The 24,235-nt window shown below is 44.4% G+C and overlaps 1 protein-coding gene across 1 annotated transcript; it reads left to right on the forward strand.

Annotated features, from left to right (window-relative positions):
- The first annotated feature begins 20,410 nt into the window (after window positions 1-20,410).
- Window positions 20,411-20,824, forward strand: LOC133766250 (small ribosomal subunit protein uS19-like). Its single transcript, XM_062199966.1, has one exon. The coding sequence runs from the start codon at window positions 20,426-20,428 to the stop codon at window positions 20,822-20,824; it is 399 nt and encodes a 132-aa protein (XP_062055950.1). The 5' UTR covers window positions 20,411-20,425.
- The last annotated feature ends 3,411 nt before the right edge of the window (window positions 20,825-24,235 follow it).

Raw genomic sequence — 24,235 nt, forward strand, 5'->3', positions numbered from 1 at the left:
CTGTCATCTGTCAGCCACATCCACCTCCGCTGGCATCCCCGGGCCCTCTCTAGCCCCTTGTGCCCCCATGGTATTTGTTGTGCTAAACCCAGGAAGTCACCTGTGTTCAGTAGATGCAGAACCAACAATAGAGGAAGAACTACGAACCAGTGGCGCACAAACCCTCACTCGCACAACAAAAGATCTAGTGTGTTCCAACTGCTCTTGCCTCAGGCCTGTGCTAGTCTGTGACTAGGAGCACCACCGGGCAGCAATGCAATAAAATCCCAGGTTCCCTCCTTTCAGTCTCAAGCTGTGGTTTGTCCGTTTCCTCCCACTGGACAGCTTTAGGATGATTTGCTGCCCCCTGCTCCTTGCAGGAGGAGAAATCCTCATCTCTCAAGGGAGTTTTCCTTGGTGTGAGTCCTGCTGACCCCGGGCATGCTCACCTATGTGCAGAAGCTGTGCACTCATGATTCTGCTCTCCAGACCTGGGGCTTGCAAGCAGGTGTGCCACATCAGCTACACCTGAGAGTTCATTACTCATGCAAACTCTCAGTCCTGGCACAGGGCTCCTGGAGCTGAAGCTGTGGGGATTTGGCCCAGCAGGCTGAGCTGCAACAAGTCACCAGGTGATTCCAATGCACACTTATGTTTTGAGAACTGCTGATAGAGGTTGATTATTTCTCCAGAGTGTCTCAAATTCTCATGCATGTGGTTTTGTTCCTTCCATTGCCTAGATTTGAAATATTTCCTCCTTTTCTGTATAGTAGGCTCCTGTTCAGTCCTCAAAACCTTTCAAAAAACACCAGTGTGTGTGTGTGTTGCCTCCACTCAAGCAGAATTAATTATGCCCTTGCAGAGTTAACTGCCCCTTTATTGGTGTTCTGACAATAGCCTCAGCATCCACGAATACATTATGTTACAATCATCACGTACAGGGGTACTTCAAAAAGTTCATGAAAGAAATGAAATGAAAAGATAAGCTTATATGGGGCTGGCACTGTGGCACAGCAGGTTAAACCACTGCCTTTGACCCCGGCATTCCATAGCAGAGTACTAGCGTGAGTCTTGGCGGCCCTGCTTTCAATTTGGCTCCCTGCTAATGTGCCTGGGAGAGCAGTGGATGACGACTTAAGTGCCTGGGCCCCTGCCCACCATGTGGGAAGCCTAGATGGTGTTCTTTCCTCCTGCCTTGGGCCTGGCCCAGCCCCACATGTTGTTGTCATGTGGAGAGTGAACCAGCAGATAGAAGGTCTTTCTCTCTCTCTCAATCTCTGTCACTGTACTTTTCAAATAAATAAATCTTTTTGTTGTTATTTTAAAAAGTTAAGTTTATTTTGGTTCAAATTTTTTTTTTTTTATTTGACAGATAGAGTTAGATAGTGAGAGAGAGAGAGAGAGAGAGACAGAAAGAAATGGCCGCTACAGCCGGAGCTATGCCAATCCGAAGCCAGGAGCCAAGTGCTTCTTCCTGGTCTCCCATGCGGGTGCAGGGCCCAAGCACTTGGGCCATCCTCCACTGCACTCCCGGGCCACAGCAGAGAGCTGGACTGGAAGAGGAGCAACCAGTACTAGAACCCAGCGCCCATATGGGATGCCAGCGTTGCAGGTGGAGGATTAGCCAAGTGAGCCGTGGCGCTGGCTCCTAGTGCAAAATTTTTAACATCCATGCATAATTTCTTCCTAATAGGCATTTCCACGAATTTTTTGAAGACCTCTCTGATGCATGGAATTAAATTATCTTGTACCAAAATAAACTTTTAATTCCATTTCCCACCAAGTTTCTGAAGTACCCTCATACCTGTTCTGTATACCAGGGAAAAATGTCTAATTCATCAAATATTTAATACCAAATATTAGACCTACCATTGTGATAGTGCTGGTGATGCCAAAATATAGTCATCACCATCATCATCTAATTGAAAAGTAGGACGTGGCCTTATTAACTCATCCTGGTGTGCCACATGAAATTTCAAATCCCTGGCTAAGAACTCACCTCTGACGCTGCTAGTTGTGTAGCCATGGGCAAGCTATTTAACAACTTAAACCTCATCCATAGCAAGAAAATACTAATAATATTTACCTTTATGTTTATGGGGTCATTAAATGTATCATGCCTGGCCAAAGAGGCTGTTAGCAAATGTTATTATTGCTAACTATAATATTAACATCATCAGCACATCGTTAGCAGCTTATACGGTGCTTGTTACACAGAATGTGGGCATGGGTGTATGAAAAGATATTTTGAAAAGGTCAGCATTCTGGGCTTATCTACTCTACTTCCCGGAGCACTTGACACTGACCTTAAGTAAGTTTGACTTTATCGCAAACGTTGCATAAGACATGCAAATTCATGCAGAGAATATTAGTGTTGCCTCCCTAAGTTGCCCAGTTGAGTCATTTCAAAGTGTTGAGTGTATCTACTCCCACTTCACCACCTCTCAACTAGGAACTAATTTGAAGTACTAGCATTGTCAAGAAGCTTTGAAAAAGAAGTCCTGATGCCTGTGTCCTGCTATCAAAGGTTTTGAGTTAACTGACTTGAGATACAGGCTGGGCATCAGCATCCTCCAGTGATGCCAGTGTGCAGCCGTAGTTTTTAGTCATTGTGTTAGAAAACTCATAGGGGCTCATGGTACAAGTTCATGGGTCTCGGCATTTTTTAGAAAATTAAAGCGCAGTGGAAGTGCTGGTATGACGGGATTAAACAATAGTGTCTACACACACGTTTTCAGCAGTCTAACACTCAAGGTGGGTGGGAGCTTCTGGAATGGAGTGTTGCCTAAATCAGCACACATCCATCACAGCCTACCCATGGTGCTCTCAGCTGCTGCACTGCCCTTGACTTTCAGTTGAGTTTCTCAGGCGACACAGCTTTCCCCTCTTGCTGTCATTCCAAGCAAACCAACTTCATCCATCAAGGAGGCCCCAGAGGATGGTAGGACGATCCCCTTCCTGTCCGTCTAGACTTCCAGTTCCTGAAACACTGCTGTGTAGACAAGCCCAGCCCCACAGACAGCTCGAGACTGCTCTTCTCTCTCTGCCACAATTTACAGATCGTCTGCAATGCCTGGCGCCAAGAACTGCACAGATTAAGACTCCTTTTCTGACTCCCCATCAATCTCCCAAGTGCTTCCCTCCTCTCCAATGCTTCTCTGATAAAGCTGTCCGAGTGTGACGGCCAGGAGGTGGCTTCTTAGTGCCACCGGAGTAAGGCTCCATGCTTTGACTGCGAACTATGGTAATCCTCCTCTTAAGCTTTAGTTAGGACTAACAGTGAAGTGCCTGGATTGCAGAAAAGAGAGCTTACTTCAATTGTGGCAATTCAGAGAGGCCATGATCACTTTGAAAATGGGAGTCATGCTTAAATAGCTAGTGGGAAACATGAATTTTAGTTATTAAATATTTATAATTACTAATAAAGTTAATAAACATTTAAAATCTGTGGAGGGCTTTAGGTTGAAAAGAGAATACCTTTTAACTACCACTTTCAGAACAACAGATATTTTGACAGTCAAGTTATCACTTAAGCTGCACTTGTTGATAAGAAACCTTGAGGTTCCTTTTCACTCTTTTCTCTTTTTCCCATGCTCCTCCTTCATTTATTCTTGTATTTTCCCGTCAGCAAGTTCAGAGGCCAGCTATAGACATTTGGGTGACTCACAGAAGAGGGGAGAGGGCAAACACCACTTCTTGGGAGGTGTGTTAGGTAACAAAAATCTCCTTGAACCCTCACAAATGCCTAGGAAGGGCTGTTACAGACCTGTTTTTTTTTTTTTTTTTAAGATGACAAATCCCAGGCTCAGATAATAAAATACATTTTTGCAAAGGAAGCATAGCTACCAAGTGTGAGAGCCAGGATTTCAGAGTTAAGTGATTCCCAAAGCCCAATTTCTTGACATTCCATTGGGCTGGGCTGGAGACTGTCCCTCTGAATCACTTGGGAATATTAGGTTTGATCTATCTACAGATGGGGGCAGAGGCCCTGCATTTTTCTGCTTTCGATACAATAAGCAAAGGAGGGTTATTTAGCTCACAGTTATGGCGGCCAAAGCTCCAAGCAGCCTGGTGCTTGCTCCAGCAAGGGTCCATGGCTGCATCCCATCAGGGCCGATGGCAACATGGCAGGTATGCATGTGAGAGGAAGAGACCCAGGGCAAAAAGCGAACCAGAGAGGCCGACGCCGTGGCTTAACAGGCTAATTCTCCGCCTTGTGGCGCCGGCACACCAGGTTCTAGTCCCGGTTGAGGCGCCAGATTCTATCCCGGTTGCCCCTCTTCTAGGCCAGCTCTCTGCTATGCCCCAGGAAGGCAGTGGAGGATGGCCCAAGTGCTTGGGCCCTGCACCCGCATGGGAGACCAGGAGAAGCACCTGGCTCCTGGCTTCAGATCAGCGCGATGCGCCGGCTGCAGCGGCCATTGGAGGGTGAACCAATGGCAAAAAGGAAGACCTTTCTCTCTGTCTCTCTCTCACTATCCACTCTGTCAAAAAAAAAAAAAAAAAAGGGAACCAGAGGAAGACTGAGGTCCGGAGAGAAATAAGATGCCTTCCGGGGGTGGCACCCCTAATCACCTTCCACTAGTCAGGCTATCTTTTAGGGATCCCACCATCTCTTAATATCAGCACACTGCAGACCAAGCTTGCAACACCTGAGCCTTGTGGGGAGATATACCACATTCAAACCAGAGATGGTTCCATTTGGGTCCTCTGGCCTATCAGAGCAGTTCCAATTTCATCTTGGGGCCCCTTATTGTGCCCTAACTCCAGTCATCTTCTTCTCAACCTGCATCCATGCTTGAGACCCCGGAGGAACCCAAACAAAAAGTTTGGGGAGGGGACTTAGTGACCACAGAGGCAGAGCCACCCCAGGGGCTAACTCTATCGATTCAGCAGTTTCTTGATTTCTTAGAGTGGAAATTTCTTACACCTGTAGAAGATGGAAGCGTGAGGGTCACAAAGAGGGGAGTCCAAGTCAGGAGAAGCCGCGGGAGAATGTGCAGCAGTAAATTCGAATGCCATTAGCTAATCATCAGCTCCCCATTCATGCCTGACCGGGCCTGTGCACTGACAGGAGGGAGCACCCAAACTGGAGAAAGGTGCTTGCCTGCTGGCCAGGCCCGTGTTTCCCTTGGGAGTAGAGGACAGTCCAGCAAAGGGAATTTTAAAGTCAGAACGCATAAAATGTCTAAGACTGAACACAGCAAAAGGAACCATTCCTTAAATCTCTTGGAGTTCTTGTATATCATTATCCAGTGATGGATGTGCTTTCCTATTCACGAATGGGAATAAATCCTAAGAATAAGAACCTTTTCATTAAAGAGCGAGGCTATAATTTTTCCCGGGGTCAAATGGGTACCATGTGTCTTTTTATAAAACTCTTGGGCTGTTGGAGTGCTGGCTGGGTGCTGTACGCGCAGAGGTCTGGCTGTGTGTTTTGCTGTTGTCTTTCCCAGGTTGTGGCAGACAAGTCTGAAACTCTATAACTAAAATGCCACCCCCTACTTCATGGGTTGGGGCTGTTTTTCCAGGAGTGGGCACAGATGGTGCTTTTTCCTCCTTCAGAGAATAGTTTAGGATGTGAAGTCTCTGAAATAAATTATTCAACCGGGGCCAAAATACTCCTCTGGAAAGAATCATATGTGAATAGGAAATAAGAACAGTCTGGTTGGGGCTGAAAAAAATGCAGCTGGTTTTTAGAAATGGTAATATTTGTAATAATGTTTGTATTGGGAATGTAATGAGACCCGAAATCCTGGGACGAGGTCTGCTTTGCCCAGGAAATTGAGCGATTCCCTTCTCCTCTCCTGTTTCCCTTCTCCCTCTTGGGGATTGCTGGAGCCTAGGCAAGGGTCAGTCCTTCTAAAACTCCAGTGCGCGTGTGAATTCCCTGTGGATTTTGTTAGCCGCCCGTGATTTGATTCTGTAGGTCTGGCGTGAGACGTGAGATCTGGTATTTCCAACAAACTTGCAGGCTGGGACCCTATAGACTACACTCTGGGTAACAAGTGCTAGAGGAAGTTTTGATAAATTTTATAATGGAGGAAAACTATGCTTTGCCAAGCTAGTAAGCTGGTTATTTCATTCATTCTTTCAGTAAGTATTTATTGAAAACTGCTTTGTGCTGAGCACTGGGCCAGGTGTTGGGGATAAAACGGTGAGGAAAATAGACCATGTGCCTCACATCACTCTGCCTGGAGCCTGGTGTGTATGTCAAACTTAACCAAATAATCCTAAATGGAAATACAGTGGTGCAACGGTAGGAATTCACTGCGGGGGCATATGTGTGTGTGTGTGTGTGTGTTCATTATAGGAACAGAAAAGGCTCCTCAGAAGTGTTATTGAGCTGATACAAAGATAAGGACGATAGTCATTTTTGTAACAAGCAGCTAAACATTGTTGGAGCTCTTACTTTGGACTACAAGGTCACACAGCTAGTAGACAGCAAGTTCATGACCCATCCATATTCCTATGCCAGTTCCACTCGGTTGCTCCCATTTATTGTCCAGGACTTCAACCAGGGAGACCAGTGCATCAAGCAGATCAGTTCGTCTGCATCTTGTGACAACAGCAACATAGAGATCTATTCTGCTCCTGCGTATGTGATGCAGGAAGGAAGGCTCTGGGCAGGAATCAGAAAGCCACGCACCTGGGTCCTAGCTTTGCCGGTAACTTGCTGTGGTTTGGATGTTGATCACAGCAGTGATCATGTTCGTGTGTGTTTTGTGTGCTTCCTACTCTGTCAGGAGGTTTCAAGACAATCGTCCCAGATATTCAAGATTAAGTTCATAAGATCAGCAGTATGTGTGGATATCTGCATCGTACAGGTGGAGAACCACAGCTTGGGGAAGGGAAGGGGGCACAACTGTTAGAGGTGCGGCATGGGTGTGAGAGATCCTGTAGCACAGCACCTGAGCTCTCCCACGTGTGGTCTCTGGATGCTTCGCAGTCCTAAGGCCTTCTCAGGAGACAGGGGGTCAAACTTTTCTCATAATAACATGACATCATTATGGACCTTTTAAAAACACTGTGCTGCCATTTACAGTGATAACTCAAAAGTCATGGCGAGCAAAGCTCTTAGTGCTTGAGCAAAATGTTTAACATATGAATAGGGATGTGAGCCACATACATTCATATAGCTTTTGTCCTAGCTCTGTTTTTGAAGAGAAAAGCATTACCACACCTGGAAGTTCATGCCTGGAAATATATGCTATTTCAATGACCATACGGCTCCTGAGACAATAACCTGGAAGTAATTGTTGTCAACAATACAATTCCAGCTTTCAAGTAAAAATTAGAATTTTGGAGAACACTTGTATCTGCCATCGTGAACTTGTCAGCTTTTCAACTCTCAAAGCCTTTTCAAAACAAGAATAGTAAAATTTACTGATTGGCTTGTTAAAAAATTTGGGGTGAAGATTTGCAATGAATCCTTTGAAGTATCCATATCATAATATTTAAAATCATGCATGAGTAAATGAACTGCTGGAAATACAGAACAGAGGTGGGCATTTACCTGGGTTACCTGGCACCAGCTTCTTGTTAACGCAGAACCTTGGAGACAATGGTTATGGCACAAGTAATTGGATCCTTGCCACCCACATGGAGGACCTAAACAGAGTTCCTGGCTCCTGGCTTCCACGCAGACTGGCCACAGCTATTGCAGGTATTTGGGGAGTGAACCAGTGGATAGGAATTCTTTCTGTCTCTCTCTCTCAGATAAATAAAGTTTTAAAAAATTTAAAATGTTCTTAAAAGAAAATACAAAATAGATCTGTGGCGTATATAGAGTATGAAAAACCTATTGAGGCAATTTCATATTCCACATTACAACTAATCTTCATGAAAGAATCACTTATCAAGTTTTTTGTGTTAAATAAAACAGCTACAATGATCTTACAAAGCTATTAAACTAGTTCTCTCTCTTCCAGTTCTGTGTCTGTGTGTCACTGGACCTTCTTCATATACTCCAATCAAAACAACATATCATAACAGACTGAAAGCAGAAGCAGATAAGAAAGCCAAGCTGTCCTCTGTTAAGTTAGACATTAAACGCAGTACACTGCTACTCCTCGTCCCAAATGTTTATTTTGGAAAATACAACGATTTCTGTTAAAAATATGTTATTTGTGTTAACATACTTGGATAAAGAGTTTGTTATTGCTGTTTTAAAATGAATTAATGAGGATATTTTGAAAATTTCTTAGTTATAATTTTGAACAGAGTAAAGATTGATAGCTATAATGCACATAAACAAAGTGCTTTGGAATGCTCAATATTTTTTAGGAATGTAAGGTGGTCCCCGGACCAAAACATTTGAGGGCTCCAACCACAGTGCATGGGAACCAAGGGCTCTGCAGCCAGATCTGCCTGCAAAGATCCAAAGCATCACCTCTTAAGAGTTGTTGGATGTTTGCCAAATTACTCTAGCTCTCTCTGCCTTGGTTTCCCCACTTAATTAAAATAGAAACAAGAGTCCCTACATCCTAGGGTTGTTGCGGATGATAAAGTGAGTTGACACAGATAAGCTCTGAGTTCACTGCCTGACAGTATTAGCTCTTGTCTAATTCCTGAGTCAGTGTTTCTCCCACCGGATTTACTTTTCTGAGCTCCCCTTTATTTCTGAAACTTTTAAAGGTCCTTTGATCTTAGCCATTGCTTACTTCTGTAAACTCATTCCCCATAATTCAAAAAAATTACAGAGCAGCATTCTAGTGGTAGATGGTGACAGCACAGAAAATGCTATTTAGCTTTTGAGCAGAAGTGCTTGCACTGTATATGCACACAAAGAAAGTTGCTTTAAAAGCATACCTAGTTTGGGCATAGATTTAGATTTTTTTTTGTAAATTTGAACTTTGATATTTTTAAGAATTTATTAACAGCAGTCAAATATTTTGATCATGGTGGGTGGAGGCAGGTATTTTTAGCATTTATTTATTTGAAAGGCAGAGTGACAGAGAGAAGGTGAGAGAGGGAGGAAGGGAAGAGAGGGAGAGAGAGAGAGAGGGAAGGAAAGAGAGAGCGAGAGAGAGCAAGAGAGAGCGAGAGAGAGAGAGAGAGATTTTCATCCCTCAAATGGCAAAAACACAGCGAGGTCTGAGCCAGGATGAAGCCAGGAGGGCTTCATCAGTAGCAGGGACCCAAGTATTTGAGCCATCTTCTGCTGCTTTTCAGGGTGCATTAGCAGGAACCCAGGATGGAAGCAGAATAGCTGGGAGTCCAATAGTTACTTACATGTGGGAAGTCTTAGTTGAAAACACTGGTTTAACCTCCTAGGCCACAACTCTGACTCCAAGCAAAGTAAAAGTAATCATTTGGTGTAGAGGTGAAGATACTTCTTGGGATACCTGCATCCTGTGTTGGAGTCCCTGGGTTCAAGTGTTGGCTCTGTTCCAGGTTCCTGCTAATGTAGACTCTGCACGCAATGACTCAATTAGTTGGATTCCTGCCACCTGTCTGGGAGACCTGAGTTGAGTTCCTGGTTTCCAGTTTGTCCTGGTCCAGCCTCAGCTATTGGAGGCATGTGAGGAGTGAGCCAGGTGATCTTTGTCTCTAAACGTCTCTCTCTTTCTTTCTCTTTCTTTCTTTCTTTCTTTTTTTTTTTTTTTTTTTTTTTTTGACAGGCAGAGTGGACAGTGAGAGAGAGACAGAGAGAAAGGTCTTCCTTTTGCCGTTGGTTCACCCTCCAATGGCCGCCGCGGTAGGCGCGTTGCGGCCGGCGCACTGTGCTGATCTGATTGCAGGAGCCAGGTGCTTCTCCTGGTCTCCCATGGGGTGCAGGGCCCAAGCACTTGGGCCATCCTCCACTGCACTCCCTGGCCACAGCAGAGAGTCTCTTTCTTTCTTTTAAAGATGTATTTATTTATTTGAAAGATAGAGTTACAGAGAGAGAAGGACACATGTATGCACGTGCACACACATTCACACAACAAGGAGTGAGCGAGAGATCTTCCATGTGCTGATTCGGCCAGCGTTGGGCCAGGTGGAACCCAAAAGCCAGGAACTTCATCCAGATCTCCCACATCCGGGCAGGAACCCAAGCACTTCTGCTACTTTCCCAGGTGCATTAGCAGGGAGCTGGTTTGAAAGTGCAGCAGCTGGGACTCATACCAGCACTCATATGGGATGCCAGCATTGCAGGTGGCAGCTTAATCTGCTGTGCCATAACACTGGCCTCCTCTCTGCCTTTCAACTTAAGAAACTATTTTAATTATGAAAGTTAGCATCAACAACATGCCATGTTGCATTCAGCTTTTCAACAAATATTTACAGTGCTCCTTCTGTGCTGCTGGCGCTGTGCTGGGTATAGGAACAAAACAGGCAAAAGCAATTGGTGACAGGAATGCCTATTTGGGTGTGTGTGTTGGAGTAGAAACAAACAATGAAGAAATAAATAAAATATCAAGTACATTAGCTGGTAATAAGCACAATGAAGCAAGATACAGCAGGAGAAGGCAGAGGCATGTGGTGAATGTGGGTTGCACATTTTCACTAGAGTTAGGAAAAGCACTGTGGCACAGGTGATTTTGGTGTGAGGACCCAAAGAAAAGAACTATGACACAGGGAATGGCAGGTTCAAAGACATACCTGGAATCTGTCAGGTGTGTTCTGAGAACAGCAAGGAGCCCTGCATGTGAGTGGGGCTGGTCACCTAGGGAGTAGAAGATGCTGGACCACACTGGGTCTTATTGGCCTACCCAACCTGACTGGAGAAGCCACTGGCCATTTCTAAGAGGGGAAATTATGTGATCTGACACTCCTGGTGGCAGGGGTCTGCCTAGCGGCTATGGAGATGAGAACACATGGTCAGGTGCCTGAGCTGTTCTGAAGCTAGAGCCAGCAGGTTTTGCTGATGTACAGGATGTGAGCTTTGAGAGAAAGAAGGGAGCTGAAGGTAGCCTGCAGAACTGGGTAGATGGAATTCCAATAACTGAAGACCGAAGAAAGAGCAGGTCTTGGAGTTGGGGAGGAGACCAGAGCTCGTGTTTGAATATGTTCATTTTTGGAAGCCGATCAGGCATCTATTACTCTTTCAGATACACCCAAGGATAAACAAAATCCACCAAGGTAATGGCTAGATTGTCAAGAATTGAAAATAAACCCCATAAAGGTAGTTATCTTTCCTCCCTGAAAAACAAAAGCCTGAAACTTCACATGTAAAAAATATTTTTGTACATCATTCCGGTGCCAATTCCAGATTGGAACACCCGTGCCAGGTGCGGCCTTATGGAAATTTTAAGAGAAAGACTATCTGTTCTGAGACACAATGCCTCAGCTAAAAATAACTCTGCTGTCATTCCCCAGTGGACAAGGGTCTCTAACTGGCTGTCCACTCCATGGCCACAGCGAGGCTGACAAGTTTTGAAAGCACACCTGTCCTCTTTTTACACTACATCTGGCTTTAGGGTCATTTTAATATTTCATAGCTCCTTTTGCCAGTCCCACAAACGTAACTTTCTGCACTTCCTTCCTCCCACTTGCTAAAGCTGTTACTCAATCTGGCCATCTGAGACATCAGCATCTTTAATCATGAAAACAGCACTGCCCAATTTAGTATCCTCTGCAGATGTCATTAACATGATGTTTGTACATTTATCCAGATATTTCAAGAGGATGTCAGACAACATGGATAACCAAAGTAAGGGAAAGGTCATCTCATTATTTTTTTGAGGATAAAAGTGTTTTCTATTGTTGTTTCCAATAGCTCATTTGCTCAGCATACAGGCAGGAGAGACGGAGGAGGGAGAAGTGTTCTGACACGAATCCTAATGGGTTAGGCAGGATTGGTCAGAAATTGCAGTGAGGTCCCTCTTCCCCTTTATGCCATATATATTTTCTAAAGACAACCAGGACACACAGATTTCATAACCTGAATTCTCTTTAGCTTCATCAAATGCAATGAGCAACTGCAATGGCAGAATAAAATATGCTAATGTGTCTTGACACAATAATCATGCCTGTTTTTCCCTCATGAACCAGGCTGGGGATTTGCAAGCCTACAGAGGCAGGACAGGGCTGTCAACCCACCACATGTGCCCCATATTTGTAAGGGGCATTTACTTAATGGGCCCTCTGAACACTTGTGTCCATGTCAGTTATGATGCAAACAGGACACCACTCAGCTTGACAGATGCTCTTGTGTGCAGACAACTTGATGAAGTCATGGATGGGACTTGGAAAGGCATTTTTAATGGGGAATATATTTCATGGCTCAGCTGTGGGCTGAAGACTGAGAAAAGGAATTCACTTTCAGTAACTATGTGAGTCCATGGAGTAGGCCCATGCTATTTCAGTTCTGCACAGCTGGCCCCCTGGGAGGCTCTATTTTTCTCTTCTTGAGCTGAGAGTTCTGGAATGACTACTGCCAACGTATCTTGCTGATTTTTGTTTTATTTCTCTCAACTTGGATATTTCTTTTTGCCTAAGTAATTACCAGTCTTAAGAGTCTGAGTTTGGGGTTTGTTTGTTTGTTTGTTTGTCCAGATCAGACAAAAACTTGGGTTAGCTTGATCAAAGGGGGATCTAGTATAAAGATGCAGTGTTTAATGAAATTGTGAGCAGAGGCCGGCGCAGCGGCTCACTAGGCTAATCCTCCGCCTTGCAGCGCCGGCACACCGGGTTCTAGTCCCGGTCGGGGCACTGATCCTGTCCCGGTTGCCCCTCTTCCAGGCCAGCTCTCTGCTGTGGCCAGGGAGTGCAGTGGAGGATGGCCCAAGTGCTTGGGCCCTGCACCCCATGGGAGACCAGGAGAAGCACCTGGCTCCTGCAATCAGATCAGCACAGTGCGCCGGCCGCAACGCGCCTACCGCGGCGGCCATTGGAGGGTGAACCAACGGCAAAAAGGAAGACCTTTCTCTCTGTCTCTCTCTCACTGTCCACTCTGCCTGTCAAAAAAAAAAAAAAGAAAGAAAGAAATTGTGAGCAGAAATGCAGTGACAGCTCAGAAAAGACTAGAATAGGGGCAGGTGTTGTGGCACAGTAGTTAAGACGCTACCTGGCATGCCCGCATTCCCTGTCAGAGTGCCTGGCTTGAGTCCCAGCTCTACTTCCAATCCAGTTTCCTGCTGATATGCACCCTAGGAGGCAGGGCGTGATGCCTCAAGTACCTGGGCCACGTCTACCCCTGTGGGAGACCTAGATGCATTTCTGGGCTCTTGGCTTCTGCCTGGCCCAGCCCTGTTTGTTGTTGGGCATTTGGGGGCTGGAATAGCAGATGAAAGGACTTTAGCTTGCTTGCTCACTCTCTCTCACTGATTTTCAAACAATAAAATTAAAAAGTATAACTTGAACTCAAGAGACTAGAATAGGCAACAGGAGGGATGGCAGGAGCCAGAGTTACTGGCTCCACCTCTGCTTCTATCAGCACATCTGGCTCATTTCTCTGTCTCTGGAGACACATTCTCTGCTCCTCATTCCACATGGTGGGAAAAGATGCCCACCCACAGCTCCCAAGGCCACATGTTGTAGTTCCAACCGCATGGAATGACTGCATTGATTCTGTTTATCTCTGCTCAAATTCCAGATTCCTAGGAAGAACTGGCCCAACACACTTCAGGCTCCCACGCCTGGTCCAGTTGGCTGTGAAATTCCCAGGCATGGCTTCTGCTAGCCCATTACTTTGGGATGCATGGAAACTAAGGGAATGACAGTAGGTAATTCAGATACGCCAAGAAGTTTCTACTGGTATTGGAGGAGAATGTCTGTGAACAGATGGATTTCGATAAGCAAAAGTAACAGGACCTAGAAAGGAAAATCCCAATCTTCTGTTCTTTTAAAGATTTATTTATTTATTTGAAAGGCAGAGTTACTGAGTGAGAGTGAGTGAGAAAGAGAGGGAGAGAGAGAGAGAGACAGATTTTCCATCTGCTTGTTCACTCCTCCTAAACAGCCACAACAGTCAGGGCTGGGCCAGGCTAAAGCCAGGAGCCTGAAACTCCATCTGCGTCTTTTTTTTTTTTTTTTTTTTTTTTACAGGCAGAATGGACAGAGAGAGAGAGAGAGAGACAGAGAGACAGAGAGAAAGGTCTTCCTTTGCCGTTGGTTCACCCTCCAATGGCTGCCACTGCCAGCGCGCTGCGGCCAGCGCACCGCGCTGATCCGAAGGCAGGAGCCAGGTGCTTCTCCTGGTCTCCCATGCGGGTGCAGGGCCCAAGCACTTGGGCCATCCTCCACTGCTCCTGGGCCATAACAGTGTCTCAGACAATGGCTTAACCAGCTGGGTCACAGTGCTGGTCCCAATTTCAACCTTTTTTTCCCTAAAGTCAGCATCTCCAACATTTTCCCCAACAAAAACTGCCCAGGGATCCTGAGGAATAGCTTAGCAGATGGGTTGAAAAAAATCAGCAGGCTCCTCTTCAGCTTTCAACACCTTGAAAATATCAGGCTTAGTTCTTGCTGCCTTGTGCATTATTTAACCACCAATGCATCTTCCCCCGATTGTGTCATGCGCTAGAGGAGAACATAAAGTTCTGTCTGTCTTTAGCAAACACATGTCAAGTACTGTCTTAAAACCAAATGGGAGAGGATGAAACCTGATCATCTTCTTGATTTTGGTTTTAGGATCTTGACACATGGCCAAATGCCAGCTTTCAAGGATTCCGTTGATTAATTCAAGAAATGTTTGCTGAGCAGTCAGTAGACCAGATGCTCTCTTAGGTAGTTATAGGCAGGATTTTTTTTTTTTTTTTTTTTTGCTTGCAAATCTCTGAAAACTGCAATGTATCAACTCATGTCCTTGGAAAAGCTGGGGTGTCCTGTCTAAACCAACTGGTGCAAGCAAATGTCAATAGGATTTGGCCTCTTTGTGTCTTTTCCCTCTCATTTCCTCTGTGTCTGCTTCCCTTTTACATGATGGCTATAGATTTTATTTCATCTGGTTCACATTTCTAAAAGAAGAAAGGAAAAAGACTTCTACTCCCCCACCCATGCCCTAGCCCTTTTCTCCTGCTCATTCCAGCAACAGGCCAGGGATCACTCTTCAATAGCTGGGACTGGGACATGGACCTGGTGCAGAGCCCATCAGGGTCCAGGGGGAGGTGGTTCTTTGACTGGCAAAGCCTGGGTCACATGCCCAACCCTGGAGTTACCGTAGAAACACTTCCAGCCTAACCAGAGGGATGCAGTGTGTGTGGGGGGTTACTTCCCGAAAGGAAACTCAGGATGCTGATCCCCGAAGAAGTAGGAATTGATACTGTGAAGGCAAAATCCACAAATATCTACCACACAGGTTAAAAAAGAAAGAGAAATATGAATGATAACTATTTTAGAAACGATGCTAAGAAGTAAGTATTGTAAATGAGATTTCTGGCAACAAAGGTGAGAAGCCATTCATTCTGAGAGTTTTTCAGGAAAGACCACAACTGCTTTGGACCTTGAAGGATATGAAGGTTATGAAAATGGTGGGAAAACAGGGTGGTTATGGCAGGCCATTCTAGGCAGAAGGAGCAACATGGAAATATACCCTGAGATGTTTCGGGGTGGTACCGTTGAAGGTTATTAGAGCAAGGAGTTTCATGTGAATGACATGTCTGACCTTTGAGGCCTGGATTGTTTCCCCATCATTAATAGATGTGTGGTTACTGAGTATTCACATATATGAGTGTCAGACTTCAGCTCTCATCTACTGTGCACAAGCACAGATATACTACATACAACAGTGAAATCGCTAGGGACTGTGAATTTGGAGCTAGATGACCTTAGAGAATTAATTCAAGGTTTTCAGCCTTCATATTTTTATCTGTAGGAAGGTGATGTATCCACAATATAGTGCCTCAGTAAGAATTAGTTGAGATCAAACATGTCAATCACCCAAAATGATGTCTGCAACATAACAGACACTCAATAAATGCTAGCTACTCTGTCTTCCACTCCACCATGTATACACTGACACTGTTTCTAATAAGAACATGAAACTGATGTGTTTTAATGCACACCCAGTGACCATATGTTAGCCATGGTATTCAAAGCTGTGCTCCAACTGGGCTGTGTGTGGCCTGTGCTGGATAATTTCTCTTGGTCCCCAGATCCACTCTCCTCACTTTCCACTCTGCCCAGTGTCAGGCATGGAAGGACAGTATTGACCGATTCACACGCCTTCTAACAGTAGGTTTGGAGAAATAGGAGACCAACAGAAGGAGGGAGGAAGATTTTTTGGATTCTTTATTCCAAAGGCCACCTTCCTGTATAGTTGTCACAGTTGGTTTCAGACAGGCTCTCTACCTCCCTCCCATTCTTCCTTCTCTGCCCCTCTCTCCTTTCTGATCACCACTTCTTTTCCCTTCAGGCCTAAATGTGTACTCAGTCCCTGACCAGACTGACCCCAGCATAGGGTACCGCTGTCCCTTGGGGTGTCTCTGAGCCCTATCAACACCTTCGTTAATTTACTTATTTTATTAAGTCTTTTATTTATCTATTCTCTAATTACCCAATTTGATTGCATTATGATTTTCCTCTTGGGGCCATGATGAGCTTTGACATCAAGGGTGAACTTGATGCCACTCTTCCTCTAATTTGATGAGGGCTCCTTTATAAAAAATCCATGGAAATAAATAAAGTCTTACCATTGTAGGTAGGGGGAAAATGTCTCTGAACTAAATTAAGGCATTTTGTTCAAACGTAGCTAATGTTAAGGAACAGGTGTTTGATGAAGCAGTTAAGTCTCCACTTGGGATGACCATGTCCCATATCTGAGTGCCTGGGTTCGAGTCCTTGTTCCACTTATAATCTGGCCTCCTATGAATTCACATGCACGGGAGGCAGTAGTGATGGCTCAAGTAGTTTGGTCCCAACAACTTATAAGGGAGACCTGGGTGAAGTTCCAGCTGTTGCAAGCATATGGCAAATAAACCAGCAGGTGGATCACCTATCTATGTGTATCTCTGTCTTTCTCTCTGTTGCTCTCTTTCAAATAGATAATAAATATAATTTTAAAAAGTGTAGCTGAAGTTTAAATTTTTAATTTTTAACATTTTCTGGTAATAATTATTTATTTGAAAGTCAAAGTTACAGAGAGAGACACATACAGAGAGAAAGGTCTTCCATCTGCTAGTTCATTTCCCAGATGCCACAAGGGCCAGGGCTAGGCCCGGCCAAAGCCAGGAGCCAGGAGCCTCCTCTGGATCTCCCACATGGGTGCTGGGGCCAAAGCACTGAGTCCATCTTCTGCTGCTTTCCCAGGCACATTAGCAGAGAACTGAATCAGAAGTGGAGCAGCCAGGACGCTAACTGGCACCTATTTAGGATACCAGCACTGAAGGTGGGCTGCTTTACCCACTTAGCTGGCCCCATCTCTGAATTCTTTAAGAGCAGTCTCATATCTTGCTCATACCAGGTGGGTAGATTTTACTTGGAACCTGAAGGAAAGTCAGAGTGTGGCTTTATGTCCTCTTACTGATGCAAAGTCCATTCAGCCAGCCACAATGCCAGCCCCTGTGTTTCACTTTAGTAATCGAAAAGATATTACACCTTCTAAATATATATAAAATACAAAATGTAATTAAGTTAACTCTGTGACATTATTCTAGAAAAGGTGATTTTGGACTAAGAGTTGTGTGACCTTTCCAGGACAAGTCTTTGTATGAAATATTTTGCCCTGTAGTTATATCAGGCCTGTGGTTTTTAAACAGGAAAATATGACATCTGTTTTCATAGGTCTATTAGTTTCCAGTGGTTACTGTAGCTAATTACCCCAAACTTGATGGCTTCAAGCAGCAGAAATTGACCCTCTTCCAGTTCTCCAGGACAGTCTGAAACCTACGTCCCTGGGCTGAAGTCAGGATGGGCAGGGCTGTGCTCCCTCTAGACCCTCGAGGGGAGAGGCCACTCCTGGTCTCTGGGCCTCTGATGCTTGCTGGCATTCCATGATTTGTGACCCCATCATGCTAGTCTTCCAGGCCAGCATCATCCAATCTTCTGCTCTGTCATCATACCACCTTTTCCTCTGCAGATTTCCTTCTTGTTAAGTTATCCTTTATATATTTGGAGAGAGAGAGACAGAGACAGAGAGACAGAGAGACAGAGAGAGTCTCATCTGCTAGTTCAATCCTGCAGATTGGGCCTGTGCCAGACTGAAGCAGAGCGCTGAGAACTCAGTCCAGGTCTCCCACGTGGGTGGCAAGGCCCCCACTGTTTGAGCTATCACCACTGTCTCCCAGGGTGTGCATTAGCAGGAAGTAGAACTGGGAATTGTACCTCCTGTACCTCTCTGTACATTTCTGACCCCCTTATACCCTCCTCTTAAAGGGATATGGGGGGTTGCATTTAAAGTTCAAACAGACAATTCAGAAAAATCTGCCCATCTCAAAAGTCTTAAATAAACTACATTTACAAAGACACTTTTCCAATTAAGACAACATTTATGTATTCCAGGGCTGAGAATGTCAATTATGTTTTGGGGTAATTTTTTAGTTTATGATGATAGAGAATATTGGATAGAGGAAAGTATTCTTTATTATTGGGTGCCCTGCTAAGGAGTAGAAGTCAAGAACATAGTAGAGGCCGGCGCTGCGGCTCAATAGGCTAATCCTCCGCCTTGCGGCACCAGCACACCGGGTTCTAGTCCCGGTCAGGGCACCGATCCTGTCCCGGTTGCCCCTCTTCCAGGCCAGCTCTCTGCTGTGGCCAGGGAGTGCAGTGGAGGATGGCCCAAGTCCTTGGGCCCTGCACCCCATGGGAGACCAGGAGATCGGATCAGCGCGGTGCGCTGGCCGCAGCGTGCCAACCGCGGCGGCCATTGGAGGGTGAACCAACGGCAAAAAGGAAGACCTTTCTCTCTATCTCTCTCGCTGTCCACTCTGTCAAAAAAAAAAAAAAAAAAAAAAAAAAAAAAAAAGAACATAGTAGAAGTCAGGAAACCAGGGTAGTCCTACTATCTATTCAGGTTTCCTTAGGAAAGTCACTGAGTTGAAACTCAACAGACATTGGGTTTAAGGATGTACATGATCCCCAGGGTTCCTTTCAGCTTGAAAATCATATCAAGCACCCATGGGACAGATCTGCCAGTATACTGGCATTTTCTAAAGGTGGAGAGAGGAAGAAATGGACCTGGTGTGTGATGGACACAAGTTTCCCATCCACCAGAAAGGTACACATAGCGCTGGTATCAAGATAAGTCTCCCACCCAGATCACATATCCTGCAAGACTAAAGAGAGCATACCCTGTGTTCTCACTCAGGGATCACAAGAATCCTTCCAACTATTAGTTCCATACTTCAAGCACCTCGATTTCAGGAAATCTAGACCCCTAAAATATATGTTTTATTGTAAGTTTATAAATTGCTGTGCTGGGTGAAGAGCAGGGCTCTGGTGGGATTCTCGGGCCTGAGCAGTTCAAACTAAACTTACAAAATGTTCTCCCCTTGTTCTCCAAACTGGAGTTGCCTGATGAACCTTGTTATGAAACAGCTTGAAATTTATTAATTAAGTTATTTAATAGATATTTACCTGTGGGCAATAATAATAATGATATCTCACTTGCATTGAAGAGTTCCTCTGTACAGGCTAGGGGCTACAGATTCTATGAGAATTATTTCATTTGCTCTCTTCAGTTTTCAAGTGATGCAAGTCCTTCCTCAACAAGTCACCACTGGATGCCTACTGTGTGCCAGGCAGAGCCTATGATTTTAAGTGACTTAATATTTAATCTAAAAGTCATGTATGAATAGTTTCTTGTGTACAAAATGTGGTCAGTTAAAAAAAATCCTTAAAGCATAGCAGATTTAATTAAATATGCATCAACGCAGCTTTCCAATCCACCATCCCTATCAAATTAGTTCAGATTGTCTTCCAAGGGGATCATCTAAATGAGGAGATAAATATGAAGGAAGAGTCACAGAGATAAGGCAATGTTTTCAGCTGCATTAAGTGCCACCTACCCATGGGAGGTACACGGGGTTCTATACTCATTGCTTGGGTAAGACAAATCCCTTCAAGAGAAGTTGCATCATTTGTCCCAGGTCACAACCTGAGGAAGAACAGCCTGGCTTTTAATCCAGGACTTCTGACTTGAAAGCCCCACTGGTAGCTTCTTTGTCAAGGCTTCTCTGCTATTTCAAGCTGCACCTGCCTGACTTTTCTGCTGGCAGTGTCTATGTGGTCATTTTCTCACCGCGACTGCTTAGCTCCAAAATGTTATTGACTCTTTGGAACACACTCAGTGTATGGAAATTCTGAGAGCCCTTGAGCCACTTCTGATGCTGATGCCACAGACTTGGGATCTTATTCTATCAAGAGTTGGATTCCAGGCTCACTTTGGAAAACTCAAAAGTATGTACTCAGTAATGCCTGAGACCGACAAGAACACTCCGGCAATGATCCAAGAACGTCCACTACCGTGAAATTAAATGGTGAGCTATTTCCACACTCCACACCCCAGCCGGAAGTGGAGCAGAAGAAGCGGACCTTCCGCAAGTTCACCTACCGCCGCGTGGACCTGGACCAGCTGCTGGACATGTCCTACGGGCAGCTCATGCAGCTGTACTGCGCGCTGCAGGGGCGGCGGCTGAGCCGGGGCTTGCAGCGGAAGCAGCAATGGCTCCTCAAGCGGCTGCGCAAGGCCAAGAAGGAGGCACCGCCCGTGGAGAAGCCCGAGGTGGTGAAGACGCACCTGCGGGACATGATCATCCTGCCCGAGATGGTGGGCAGTGTGGTCGGCGTGTACAATGGCACGACGTTCAACCAGGTGGAGATCAAGCCTGAGATGATCGGCCACTACCTGGGCGAGTTCTCCATCACCTACAAGCCCGTGAAGCACGGCCGGCTGGGCATCCGTCTTGTCTTTCTAGTTAGGGTAGTACTACAATGTGTTTACTGCTGGGTGGAACAACATTTCCCCTCGAGAATAATCTGAAATAATTAGATCACGCTGGTGGAATGGAAAACTATGCTGATACAAATCTGTTTCAATCTGCTATGTTCTTAGAATTAAAAAAAAAAAGATTTTATTTATTTATTTGAGACATAGAATTACAGACAGCGAGAGGCAGACAGAAAGGTATTCCATCTGTTCGTTGACTCCCCAGATGGCCACAAAGGCCGGAGCTGAGTCTATCCAAAGCCAGGAGCCAGAAGCTTCATCCTGGTCTCCCATACAGGTGCAGGGGCCCAAGTGCTTGGGCCATCTTCTACTGCTTTCCCAGGCCATAGCAGAGAGCTGGATTGGAAGAGGGGCAGCCGGGACTAGAACTGGCACCCATATGGGATGTCAACACTGCAGGCAGAGGATTAACTTACTGGGCCACAACACCAGCCCCTTCAAGAATATTTTTAATGGACCACGGTTTGCATACAGTAAACTATTCATGTATGATTTTAAAATTAAACTTCTCACACTGTGAAGTAGATAGGCATTAGTAAAGGAGCAATTTCCTATTATTTTAACACAGCTACTCCAAGGAGGAATTTACTTTTATGTGTTTTCCCCAAAAATATAGTCAATTATTTTAAATATGAACAATACATTTTTATGTCAGTCAAGCCAGAAAAAGCCAATATTTACTATATATTTTATAGTTCCTGTAGGTAAATACAAACAGAATTATTAGCTTAATGTCCAGTTTAATGAAAAACAAACAATCTATGTCTTCCCTGCATTTGTATGTAATACACCATAATGCATATTAGTAATTTTTAAAACTTTACAAATTTTATTTTTTGTGTTTTTATCACTTGAACTAATAACAACAACAACAAAAAACCCTTAAAATGGGTATTCTTTTCCCTTTGGAATAAATACTCCATTTTGAAGGGTTTTCCTTGAGCTGCAAAGTGGCAAACTAGTTAGCAAATCAAAGAGTGACCCCATGGACTTGCATAATCACCATCAGCACCCCACAGCAAGGGACTCAAACCAAACACGGGCTCCATAATTGCTCAGTCCCATTTAAATTGGTGACAAATGCCATTTAATCCCAAGTCTCTGCTGTTCCATTCATCACCCTTCCCACCCACCTCCATCAGCCTTGCTAGCAGAAGCTTCCTGAGAAATCATTTTCATTTGGCTGAAAACCACCAGCCCCATCTGGGAAATCCTCTAATAAATACTTATAATTCCTGTCCTCTTCAAGTGACCGTCCAAAGGGGACAGGGCATATTCTTCTAAGAACCAAACAGCTGCTTCATTTCCCAATTAGGGAAATGCACTGTAAATGACAGTTCTAAATAAATATATAATATAATCTACTGATAAGAACAATGTAAATATTTATGGCAATTAGAGAAACAAATGTACACATATCTGAATATTCCCCAGAGGCTAAAATCCATCCATTGTAAACCTTTTACAGAAAAAGTCCCTGGAAGTAGGCTCTGCTAAGGCAGTTGAACCCACTGGGTGTTTCGCTTTCAAGCTGCCTCAGGCTCTGGAAAGAGCTCCCTGGACAGACAGGCCTAGTGAGTCAACTGCTTTCCGAAATGGAAGCTGGCTTCCTTGTTCTCCTGGCTTAAAATCCTGGGCCAGATGAGACAGAATGTCCTCTGTGTCCAACCCCTTGGTGAGATGCACCTGGGGACTACCCAAGGGGACAGAAGACAGAGAGTTAGCAGGCATCTGGGCAATGTGTCTTTCTAATTACAGTCCTGCTTTAGTTTGCATAAATGCTTGGTAACCACAGAGATTCAGAGCATCGCTTCCATGGGAGAACATTTTTTTTTCCATATAAATTTGTGTCCCTCCAAAAAGGCACACAAAAAGGAGAAATTAAAGACTATATAATGCGTCACAATATTGTTACCAACTTTATGCAAGCTCTTGTTTGAATTTAAGCCTCAGGAGGTTGGACTTTGTTTCCAAGATTAAAAAGGGATAGTTGAGCAGTCCCTTCTAGCTTTCTTATTCTGCTATTTAGGAGACACTTTAAACATCTAGGCTGCGTACTACAAATTTTAAAATGATTGACTAAATGTTCTGGTCATTGTAATGCAAAGTTGAATGAGTAACAAGACAAAAATTCATTCTTTTTCTACTGCCAAAGTTTTATCAATGTGTATACGTTTGTATGCATGCAAATATATTCACCTACATCTGAATATATGTATGCATGCAAATGTAACCACACATACACTTTATGTGTACATGTAAATATGCAAGTACACACATATTTGCATTTGTGTGTGCACACACTTGTGTTTACATACATTGTATTTTTATGTATATACATGCAAATACATTCACAAACATATCACATATTTGGATTATGCTGAAATTCATATTTGAATTTTACTCTGTAACCTAGCAATTATGAACACTTCCCTATGTCACTGAGTATTCTGTGAAAACGCTACACAATATTCCACTGTACGGAAGAGTCACGATATATTTAATGCTGGCTATTGCATATCTAGATTGTTTCCAATGTAAATGATGTTTTATAAAAATGCTGGCTCTGTGTGTTTTAGCATCTTAGACTCTGATTTCCCTCTCATGGTAAACTTGAGTGCTAAGATTGTGAAGAAAAGATTAAGACACTGGAATCTCTGCCTACATTCCTGTGATCTCTGTGAATGCCTAACTTTTGGGGGCTTTCTGTTCCCTTATTTGTCAAATGGGGACCAAAACCATGTCTATCAATTGTCAGCCACACAGAAGGCACTTAGCAAGAAGTAATCCTTCACTTTCTTCTCTCTTGGTCTTTCTTTTCTTTTCTTTTTTTTTTAGGTTTATTTTATTCGAAAGACATAGAAAGAGAAAAGGAGAGAGAGAGAGAGAGAGAGGGAGAGAGAGAGAGAGAGAGAGAGAGAGAAAGAGAAAGAAAGATCTTCCTTTTGCTGGTTTACTCCCCAAATTGCTGCAATAGCTGAAGCTGGACCAATCTGAAGGTAAGAGCCAGGAGCACCCAGGTAGGTGCAGGGGCCCAAGTACTTAGGCTATCCTCTCCTATATTTCCAGGCAAATTAGCAGGGAGCTGCATCAGAAGTGGAGCAGTTGGTACTTGAACTGTGCCAATATGGGATGCCACTGTGCCACAGTGCTGGCTCCTCTCTCTTGTTCTTAATCCAGGGGTCCACAGTGCCCATGATAAGATTTTAGTTTCTCCAAGAACCCCAGGAATTGTGAGTCAAATTTTGTATGTTCAGATTTTTTGTGTGGGGATGAAAGCATTCATAAATGTAAGAAATACTAAAAATCTCTTTCCTTTCCCTTGGCTTTCCACTTTGCTGTAAAACATTAGCACTCGCCCTTGCCCAGACAATATCTGCTGTCTTACTGACTTTGGTTTCTCTTTTAATGCCTCTCCCAGCTGCTGGTGATCTTCTCAGTTTA

Source organism: Lepus europaeus, chromosome 9 (genome assembly GCF_033115175.1).
Source record: "Lepus europaeus isolate LE1 chromosome 9, mLepTim1.pri, whole genome shotgun sequence".
In the NCBI taxonomy this organism is placed as follows: Eukaryota; Metazoa; Chordata; class Mammalia; order Lagomorpha; family Leporidae; genus Lepus; species Lepus europaeus.

What these genes read in the sequence shown, in the direction of transcription:
- LOC133766250 (XM_062199966.1), top strand. Translation starts at nt 20,426, where the DNA reads ATGTCCTACGGGCAGCTCATGCAGCTGTACTGCGCGCTGCAGGGGCGG.